The sequence below is a fragment of the Leptinotarsa decemlineata genome, unplaced genomic scaffold (genome assembly GCF_025532065.1).
Source record: "Leptinotarsa decemlineata unplaced genomic scaffold, Ldec_3_MD MMD2_tig00000090_RagTag_RagTag, whole genome shotgun sequence".
NCBI lineage: Eukaryota > Metazoa > Arthropoda > Insecta > Coleoptera > Chrysomelidae > Leptinotarsa > Leptinotarsa decemlineata.
The window spans coordinates 3,681,873-3,692,986 of NW_027412541.1; the positions used below are offsets into that span (position 1 = coordinate 3,681,873).

Genomic DNA, 11,114 nt, shown 5'->3' on the forward strand with positions numbered 1-11,114 from the left:
AGTTTCTCAACATTTAGATTTGTAGTTTCAAACTTTGCAATAATATAAATTTTGAATGCAACCTAAATTTTTCTCGCGAAATAGCTAGATATATTTGATTTATTATTGTTTGCAACTTTGCATTTCTTCATAAACATTTATCTTTTTTTTTGCTTTCCAACCTCACAGTTCAGAAAACCATCGTTTCTGAGAGTTGGCTGACGTTTTTTCGCGCATTTTTTTGTACTGGTGTTTTGGTTCAGATCCTTGTTATTTCAAGGTCCGGCATTGAATTATTTGTTTTGAAATCAGATTCATTTGATTTAACTATAATGAATTCAAATGATAAGCTTGCTCGTACACGAGCATTGCGTTCTATTGCTCTTAGTCATTTTAAATTGATTGAAGAATCGTCAAAAAATGTTGATGACGAGGAACATAAAAATAAGTTCAAAGTCAGCTTCCGGAAGTTGAAAAAGGTAACCAAAGATTTTGAGAAACATCATAATATGCTTATTACTTTGATTGCCAATGAAGCGGATGAGTTGATTACGGAAAATAAAATATTCGACGATTTCACTAGGAGATGTGATGAGGTGGAAACTATTTATTTTGAATTGTTTGAACTCCCTACCGAAGAACAATCTGAGACAACGCTTCCTTCTGCCTCAAATAGTACTCTGATGCATTCTAATGACGTTTGTTGTTTGCCAAAATTGAAGTTGAAAACATTTTCCGGTGACATGACAGAATTTCCTGCGTTTCATCAAATGTTTATGTCCTCTGTTCATGTCAATCGTTCAATTTCTAACGTAGAAAAATTCAATTACTTGATATCTGTTTTGAGTGGTGCGGCACTGGAATTGATTGACGACATTCCAGTTACATCGGCTAATTATCAATCAGCTTATAATCTTCTCCTAGAACGATACAACAATAAACGGGAACAAGCTTTTACTCACTGGAGTAGAATAGAAGCCTGTCAAGCTTTGCGTACTGAAGATGCAACTTCTTTACGAAACTTAATTTTCACTTTCAAAAAAAATATTTCTGTTTTGAGAATTATGGGTTTAGAAACAGATAAATGGGATTTCATTTTATCGTATATGTTGCTAAATCGTTTAGATTCACATACTCGTAAATGTTTTGAACAAAAACATGCCTCGAATGCTATTCCCAAATATGATGATATTCAATCATTTTTGGAAAAACAGTGTATTGCTTTGGAATCTGCAGCTGAAACTTCTAGTAAGCTGTTGAATTTACCAAAAAATAATAATAAATGCATTACTTCTAGTTCATCCTGCAAAAGAAACAGTTTCAATTCAGCTCAAAATAAATCAGCTTTCCTTGTTCAATCTCACAAACAGTATAAGTGTTTTTTGTGCTCAGATGATCATATTATTTTTCATTGTCCAATTTTCAAATCGAAAGGTCCTAAACAGAGATTTGATATCGCTAAACAAAATAAAGCATGCATAAATCGTTTGGCCACTTCTCACAACACTTTGCAGTGTTCCTCTACTGGACGATGTAAAGTTTGTAAAAAATCACATCACACCTTATTGCATTTTGAAAATAAATTAAATACAGATTTGAATCAGAATTCGAATTCTCCTGATCCGTCAGGTTCTCGTGCAAACAATGAGGAAATTCCTCAACTTTCTCGAGTTGGGATGTTACTCAACTCTAATTATGAGGTACTATTATCTACAGCGATGCTCAAAATTAAAGATAATTTCGATCAGTGGCTAACTGTTCGTGCCGTGCTTGATTGTGGAGCGCAATCTTCATTTATTAGTAGATCTTTAGCCAATAAATTGGGTTTAAAAAAGTCTAAAATATCCATGTCATTACAGGGGTTGGGAGAAATGTATTCATCTTCTCAGTCGGGGGTCAGTTGTACCATTTCATCATTGACGCAACCTGAGTATTGTTGTACTTTGGAATTTATAATTATAGACAAAATTGGTGATGAACTTCCTTCGACTTCATTTTCAAAATATGAGATGCCATTCACAGATCATCTTAAATTAGCTGATCCTGATTTCAATAAAAAATCTCGGATAGATTTATTATTAGGTAATGACATTTTTCCTTATATTTTGAAAGAAGGAAAAGTTTCATTGGGGGAAAATAAACCGGTTTATCTGAATACAGTTTTTGGATGGATTGTTATGGGTAAAGTACCTCAAATATCTGCTAAATGTGATACTATCAAAGTTAATTCATTTTTTACTAAAGTATCAAATCCAACATTGGACAATATATTACAGAAATTTTGGACTTTAGAGGAGGTTCCCGATATTAAGGTCATTTCGTCTGAAGATAGATTTTGTGAAAATTATTTTATCAAAACTACTACTCGCTACCCTGACGGTAAGTATGTAGTTTCCCTGCCCTTCAAATCAACAAATCTGGATTTTGGAAATACCCGAGAGATTGCTTTACGGCGTTTTCTTTCTTTGGAAAAACGTCTATCTCAGGATAAAAAATTATGTCTTTCGTATTCAAATGTTTTGAGTGATTATTTACAAAAAGGTCATCTCATCAAAGTACCACCTCCTCCGGTAACTGAATTGACTGATTATTTTTACATCCCTCATCACGCTGTCATAAAACATGAATCTTCGACCACTCCTCTTAGAGTTGTTTTCGATGCATCTAGTCATTCCGCGAATAAACCATCGTTAAATGATACTTTATATGTGGGTCCAAAGTTACAAAATGACTTGGTCAAATTACTTCTACGTTTTCGGTTACATTTGTATGTATTCACATGTGATATCGAAAAAATGTACTGAATGATTTGGTTAGCAGAAAAACATCGTAAATTTCAGAGAATACTGTGGCGATTTTCACCTTCTGAGCCTATTGCAGATTACCAACTCAATACCGTTACATTTGGAGTTGCTTCTTCACCGTACTTGGCAATACGTACCCTACATCAGCTTGCCAATGACTATTTAGAATATCCTCTGGCTTCAGAAGTTTTAAAGCATTCAATATATATTGATGATATTCTGGATGGTCATAATTCATTAAAAATCTGCAGTACGATGAAAAATGAAATAATTGAATTGTTGCGTAAAGGGGGTTTCGAAGCTCGTAAATGGGCTAGTAATTCTCCAGAACTATTGCATGATTTACCTGAGTCATATAAACAAAATATAGATGTTTGTTTGGATTTGGAAAATAATATAACCAAAATTTTAGGATTACGTTGGAATCCCATCAAAGACTTATTTTTTTATTCTATTACAGCTGATCAAGATAAAATATGTACAAAGCGTAACATTTTATCCGAACTAGCCCGTATATTTGATCCCCTGAGTTTTTTGACTCCAGTAACATTCTTTGCGAAATTGATTATACAACGTCTTTGGTCGATGGGTCTCGGTTGGGATGATCGACCCCCTATTGATGTATCGAACAAGTGGGAAATGTTTAAGGCCGAACTACCTAAACTCCGGGAAATCCAAATACCAAGACAAATTATTACATTTGGTGGGAAAGCATACGAATTAGTCGGATTTTGTGACTCATCTCTTAAGGGATACTGTGGAGTCGTTTACGTTAGAACAACTTTTACCAATCCTGAAGCTAAAACTTATCTCGTGTGTTCAAAGTCCAAGGTTGCACCTTTAAAACCGGTCACAATACCTCGATTGGAACTTTGTGCCGCAGTTCTTTTAGCAAAACTAATGGAGTTTCTTCTAGATACTTTCAAAGACAAGATTCGTTTTGAAAATATTTTTGCCTTTACCGATAGCTCGGTTGCTCTTCAGTGGATCAAAGGTTCACCCCATTGTTGGCAAACATTTGTAAGCAATCGGGTATCTTTTATCCAGGAGCGACTTGCACCTAGTTTATGGTACATTTCTTCGGAATTGAACCCCGCTGATGGTGGTTCACGCGGTATATTTCCAAGTGAAATGATTAATAATACTTTATGGTGGAATGGGCCCCCCTTTCTGGAAAATCCCATTCACACTTGGCCATTGGATAAATTTGTATCCGTGAAATCGGCAGATATTAATAAGGAGAAACGAAACATTGTTTTGAATATTATCGTGGAGAAACATTTCATTGATAATCTTATAGAGAAATTCAACTCATTTTTTAAAATTAAAAGAGTAACTGCACTCGTTTTGCGAGCTATTCATAATTTCAAGAATTACAAATCTCGAAACACTGATTACCTCACCTCTCTTGAGCTATACCATGCGGTTGTTTGCTTAATTCGACATATTCAGTCTATATGCTTTGTTAAAGAGATAGGTTCAATAAGGAATGGTGTCCCACTTTGCAAATCTATTAGGTCATTGAGTCCGTTTATTGACGATAAAGGCTTGCTACGGGTGGGTGGAAGGATTTCTCATTCCGCCGCTTCCTATGATAAAAAATACCCCTTTCTTCTGCCAAATAATTCTAAATTCACCAACTTGCTAATAAATGAGGTTCATATTAATTATTTACATTGTGGCATACAATCCACTCATTTTTTCTTGTCACAAAATTTTTGGATAATTTCTGCAAAAAAGGTTATTCGAAAGGTACTGAGTAAATGTTACATTTGTTGGAAAACTCAACCCAAACCTTTACAGCCTCCAATGGGTAATTTGCCCAAATTCAGAATTTGTCAAGCCAAGACATTTTCCAATGTTGGAATTGATTTCTGTGGTCCCTTTTCTATAAGAGCCTCTCGTTTGCGAGGAGCCAAAATACTAAAATCCTATGTCTGTTTATTCATTTGTTGTGCGACTAAAGCTGTTCATCTTGAACTTGTATCAGATATGTCCTCCGAGGCCTTTCTGGCTGCTTTACGTAGGTTTATTGCCCGAAGAGGCACCTGCTTGAACATATACTCAGATTGTGGTTCTAATTTTATAGGAAGTGAGTCATATTTACGTCAGATATTTGCAAAATCCGCTAGATCTGAGTCCATCTCATGGCATTTCAATCCCCCTTATTCTCCTCATATGGGCGGAATTTGGGAGGCTAACATCAAATCTTTCAAAACTCATCTCAAACGTATCGTTGGCAATCAAATTCTCACATATGAGGAATTCAACACCGTAATCATTCAGATAGAGTCAGTGATTAATTCCAGACCATTGTGTTCTATTAGTACAGACCCTAATGATCTGGCAGTGCTTACACCTGCTCATTTTCTTACATTAGAGCCTCTTTCAGCTTTACCGGATCCTGATGTATCTCATTTGACGATCAATCGTTTAAATAGATGGCAATTATTACAAAGACTTCATCGTGACTTCTGGAAACGATGGCGCCTTGAATACTTACATACTCTACAATAAAGATATAAATGGACTAAACCACTTGAAACTATTACTCCAGGAACCATGGTTGCTATTAAAAATGATAATGCTAATCCTTTAGATTGGCTAATGGGCCGAGTAACTGAATTAACTTTAGGTACTGACGGGGTCCCTCGTGTTGCTATTGTAAAAACTACAAAAGGTCTTATTAAAAGACCTTTAGTTAAATTATGTCCTCTTCCTGATTACGATGACTACTTCTGAAAATACGCTAAGTATTTTCAGGGGGGTGGGAAATGGTTCATTACCAAACATTAAATTTTTATTTCTTTTTTTTTCTTTCATTATTTTTGTTTCACACTTGTAAATATGGTTTAGGGTGCATTTACAATTTATGCGGGCAAATAATTTAAATTGTTGTTTTTCAAGAACCTTACTTTGATGAAATCCTACTACTTATTCCTACTATTCAAATCTACTCATGCCGATCCTGTCCTCTTTTTTTTGTTTTCCTCGAATTTGTCGTTCCGAAATATATTCAAGGAGAGGAGCAGAGAGACGAAAAACCTTCGTCGTCGTCATTGGGTGTAAAAACTGCAATACAATTACGTCGTGGTGCGACGTAATTGTATTGCGACGAAAGTTACATGTGCGATTTTTCCTTGTCTAATAAGGAACTTCCACTCCTACCATACATCCTTCTGCCATACTACATCAAACAAGGTGAGTCAACTTATTCATCTTGCAATTGATTTTGTTATTCGTACTTTTACGCAAAGTTTGAGATCAAAACAAATCTCAGTGGTGAATCTGCGTCCCTATTTCATACACCGCTTAAAAAACGTTCAACGCCCGTATTTTGAAAACTGATGCTGTGCCCACTCTGAACCTCTTATTTAAGAGAAAGCAGAAAGCAGAGCAACAATTGGAAAATTATGAAGGTAGTGTTTCCACATCACTACAATTAAATACTGAAGAGATAGAACAACCTGAACAAACAAACGTAGATAGCACTTGCAGTACTTCAGTTCAGTCGAATGCACAACAAAAAACAGAAAAAGAGAGGTTAGGTTCTTTTATCAATCGAACTTATCGTCACTGTGAATATTGCCTCCAATCGATTTTTTTTCTTTATGCATGGAAATACATTATCCAGAGAAAAAGGTATCTTCAAAACTTTAACGCAAAGAACCATAGAAAATAGAAACCCAATACCATACGATGCATTACATTCTTTGTGCAGAACAAGGACCTATATAAGATTGCGGAAGATTAACAAACAAATAAGTTTCCATAATTTGAAAAACAGGATGGGAAAAAAATAAGTTCATAAATCAACGAAAGAAAACTCGATGAATTACCAAAATAGCTTCTATCTCATTTTGTAGCTCGTTGTCATATGTCTTGTTACTTCAAATAATTAGAATATGGAAAATTTGACCCATGTGCAATTTATCTTTTTTGAAAACAAAAGTACTTCAAAAATATGTATTTTATTACCTAGCCGATTGAATTTGTCAAAAATATTGTCAAAAGTCGGAAATATCATCACAGTATGTATCACCCTCGGTTTCATCATGGGTGAGAAAATGACTCATAATTTCAGTATTGAGTAGACTCAGGAAACAAATATACCTACTTCTGAAAAAATCAACATGTATGTATTTATGCATCAAGACTAATAATTCCATTTTCATGCGAAAATGCCTGGAGATATTCGACCGAATCTCATTCTCCTTCTAATGAATTGTGCGTTGTCCGGCTCCGTGCTTCGCAGTGACGTCACAAGTCAGGACAGAGATGCGCGTCGGCATACCGTTGAGTGTATGGTGCTATTTTCAACGTCAAATTAAAATTATAAATAATGGAGATGGAGTTTCGGGAGTCGGGACTTTTTCATCGGAAATTTCCTCCTCTTTAACGTGTTTTTTACAAAATTGCTTAAATATTAATATTTTTTGAGTTATTAACGAAAAACGAAATACATTTTTTTTTAAATCTTATTTTGTTAATAACAATTGCAATTTTTAACCTGCATCAAAATCCTTCAAAAACATTTTTCTAGAGGTGATTCCGATCGAATGAGCTATCGCTCATATTTTTAGGACCTTTATCTCTATTTTCCATGTTTTTGAACTTGTTGATTAGGACTATTCATTCTGGGATTTTCACTTAACACACAATAGTTTCTTCAGGTATGCCTGTACCATCACACCAAATGTTCGAGCTTTTAACATAGAATGACATATTTTCCATATTAGGATTAAGTACTTTTAAAAACTTTAGTATGTATGAAAAGGTAAATTTTTTCTTGTTTCAAGCTGTGGCTTCTTGAAAAGCTGTTTTCCAAAATATGGGGTTTCAAAAATATATCAATTTCAACAAAATATTGAAAACTAAATTTCAGAATGAAATAAATTTGAGGCAAATTAATATACAGGGTGTCCCTGGACTTCCTCTTTTCCTCTCGGGAATGTATAGATGGGGTCAAAATATCACCAGTACTTCATATAACTTTTTTTCCTAAAAGTCTTCGTAACCAAGTTACGGGCCCTCGAAGTTACAAAATGAAAAATGTTTTTCTTTGATAACTTTTCAAGTGAATATTCAAAATCATCCAAATTTTGGTAATTGACTAAACAAATGAATTCCGTCGATGAGCTTTCATGCAGGAGTCAGTTGTTTTGCTACAAAGTCAGGAACGGACTACCCCCGATGGTCCACACCCCAAAACTTTGAAATGACAGATATTTTTCAATATTTTTCAACAAAATAAGGTTACTTGGACAATTTTATGAATAAAAGTACTCCTGTGGAAAGTCGATCGGAGCAACGAGTCTTGATAAAAATGTAGTTGTACTCGACGACATCAAACCCGCTCGTCTACCATTATTTGAAACCATTATTCTTCACAGCTAAACTGTTGAGGAGTTTCACTGATAATTATAATTTTATGGGAGAAATTCTTTAACACGAATCTAAATTTAGCTGAAAAAACGCACATCGGAAAAAATATTTACTATACTAATAAAAAGCAAACGAATGAACTACAAAAACGGTTGCACATGATCAGGTGAAAAATATCCAGGGAATAATTATGTTCCATTTCTTTCACAGATGTTGACAAAAAAACCTTTTAGAAAGTTTTGATAAAAAATGAGAAACTGGAATGCGATTTTGTTTTGTTGAGTGGTGCGTTGTCATATGACTATCATTGTATTGTCAATATTCTATAGGATATTTTGATTTTTTTTGATATGGCCGAACAGTTTACATTCAATGAATATGCAGATATGCATGTATTTTATCGACGAGCATTTTGTAATGCTGCAGAAGCTCGTCTGTATTCCGAGCATTTTCCCAATCGAACGGTACCGTCAAGAGAAACATTCGAGCGTGTCGATCGCAGCTTGAGGGAGACAGGTATGTAATAATTGATAATTAATTTGAGCACGTTGTTTTATTTCGATATTATTATAGATAGTTTTGCCAAAACGAGGTGGTGAGGGCGCTCCTAGGACTGTACGTACCGTTGTATTGAAGGAAAATATTTTGGAAGCCGTCGCTGATGATCCTTCAATGAGCATCAGAAATCTATCAGAACAGTTCCATACATCCAAGTCCACTATTCATAGAATAATTAGGGAACAACTGCTCCACCCATTTCACATCCAGAAGGTACATGCTATGACACCTCAACATTTTCCAGCACGACTGGAATATGCCAATTGGTTCATGGATAGGCAAAGAGAGGATATGACTTTTATTAATAGAGTTTTATTCACTGATGAAGCAGGTTTCAGTAGAGATGGAGTTATCAACTCTCATAATCTCCATATATGGGCCGAAGAAAATCCCCATGAGATATTGCAAACCAAACACCAACAGAAATTCAACGTGAATGTTTGGGCTGGTATCATAGGAAACCATCTTATAGGACCATTCGTTCTACAGGACCGATTGGATGGAGAACGTTATTTGGAGTTCATTCAGAACGATTTGAATGGACTTTTGGAACATGTTCCATTGCAAACCAGAAGAGATATGTGGTTTATGCATGATGGCGCTTCTCCTCATTTTAGTTTGATTGTGCGTAACCATCTGAACCATATTTTCCACAATAGATGGATTGGTAGAGGTGGGCCATATTCATGGCCATCGCGGTCTCCGGATTTAAATCCATTGGATTTCTTTCTGTGGGGGCATCTAAAAAGCCTTGTTTACGCTGCACCTATTCACACAAGAGATGCATTGTTGAATAGAATAACATTACATTGTGAAGCCATACGAAACGACCCTGGGATGCTATTTCAAGTACAGAGAGGGTGTCTTCGCAGACTAAGAAAATGTATAGAGAGAGAAGGTGGTCATATCGAACAGTTTCTGTAGCGGATTTTTCATTTCTGTTTGCTCTTAAGTTTCGTTAGTTAAACGTGTTTGCATTATAAAAATTCGTTATGAACATTTTACCTATCATTTCCATTTTCCTTAAAAACTAATATTTTCGAATATTGGTAGACATCTCAGGATAAATGTTGTTGAATTAACGTTATCATTATTATTTCTGCTTTGATAATTATTCATTTCAAATAATGGTGGACGAGCGGGTTTGATGTCGTCGAGTGAAACTACATTTTTATCAAGACTCGTTGCTCCGATCGACTTTCCACACGAGTACTTTTATTCATAAAATTGTCCAAGTAACCTTAATTTGTTGAAAAATATCTGTCATTTCAAAGTTTTGGGGTGTGGACCATCAGGGGTAGTCCGTTCCTGACTTTGTAGCAAAACAACTGACTCCTGCATAAAAGCTCATCGAAGGAATTCATTTGTTTAGTCAATTACCAAAATTTGGATGATTTTGAATATTCACTTGAAAAGTTATCAAAGAAAAACATTTTTCATTTTGTAACTTCGAGGGCCCGTTACTTGGTAACGAAGGATTTTAGGAAAAAAAGTTATATGAAGTACTGGTGATATTTTGACCCCATCTATACATTCCCGAGAGGAAAAGAGGAAGTCCAGGGACACCCTGTATATCTTCAAAGTAGCCTTTTCGGGAATACTAACAGTTTGTTCAAGAAGACTCGATATTGACGACGTGATGAATACAAAAAGCCATGAAAGATTTTAAAATTATCACAGCAAATTAATATATAAGAGTCGTCAACTAGATGTATTTGTAATCAACAGTATAGAAAAATGTCGAGTCCAGATTTTCTATAATTTAAAAAATGAGAATTTCTATATATGCCATATTTCTACTGGGTACCCTGTATATTTTCAAAAACACCAATACATTTACATAAAATATTTTTGGAACATCAGAAACTTGTAAAGGAAGTTTGATGACACACTGTTTATAGTACAGGGATGTTTTCAAACAAAGAAAGATCATGTCGATGAAAATTTCACAAATATGTGAATCAGCTACCTTATCACTTGAGCACAAGTAACGGAATGCAAATGGTATACATTTTTGCACAAATTGAGGGGCTGAACTTGTAACCGCCGTGGTCATTCTGTACAACATTGTCTCTCCAGACAGGATACACCTGAAAGCTAAATATTAGCTAGTGTGTGTTTTAATAGAGATGATAATCTTCTCCCATCATATAAATCAAAAGAAACTAATAATTAGGTTCCTCCGAGAGCGGATGGGAGTATAACAAAAAATAAATGCATTTTCTGAAACAGTAATAACACCTAAAGACAAGTTGTATATCAAAAAAATTCCCTATTTACACTGATATCAAACTTTCACACAAAACACTGACACATTGTATGGAGTGTAGGAAGTTTTCAAACGAAAAAATATGTCAATGAAAATTCCACAAAGATGTGTAATCAGGC

At 34.9% G+C, this 11,114-nt stretch overlaps 1 protein-coding gene across 1 annotated transcript; it reads left to right on the plus strand.

Annotated features, from left to right (window-relative positions):
* The first annotated feature begins 311 nt into the window (after positions 1-311).
* On the plus strand, positions 312-5,525 carry LOC141481223 (uncharacterized). The gene is made up of 3 exons (XM_074172426.1): positions 312-2,687; positions 2,820-3,897; positions 5,341-5,525. Exons 1-3 carry the CDS (start codon positions 312-314, stop codon positions 5,523-5,525), a joined length of 3,639 nt encoding a protein of 1,212 aa, XP_074028527.1.
* The last annotated feature ends 5,589 nt before the right edge of the window (positions 5,526-11,114 follow it).

Bases quoted from the DNA above. Each gene is read 5' to 3' on its own strand.
- LOC141481223 (XM_074172426.1), top strand. From the start codon at position 312: ATGAATTCAAATGATAAGCTTGCTCGTACACGAGCATTGCGTTCTATT. The intron at 2,688-2,819 runs GTGGGTCCAAAG...CGTAAATTTCAG, and splicing joins CGTTAAATGATACTTTATAT to AGAATACTGTGGCGATTTTC. The intron at 3,898-5,340 runs GTATATTTCCAA...CTATTACTCCAG, and splicing joins CGCTGATGGTGGTTCACGCG to GAACCATGGTTGCTATTAAA.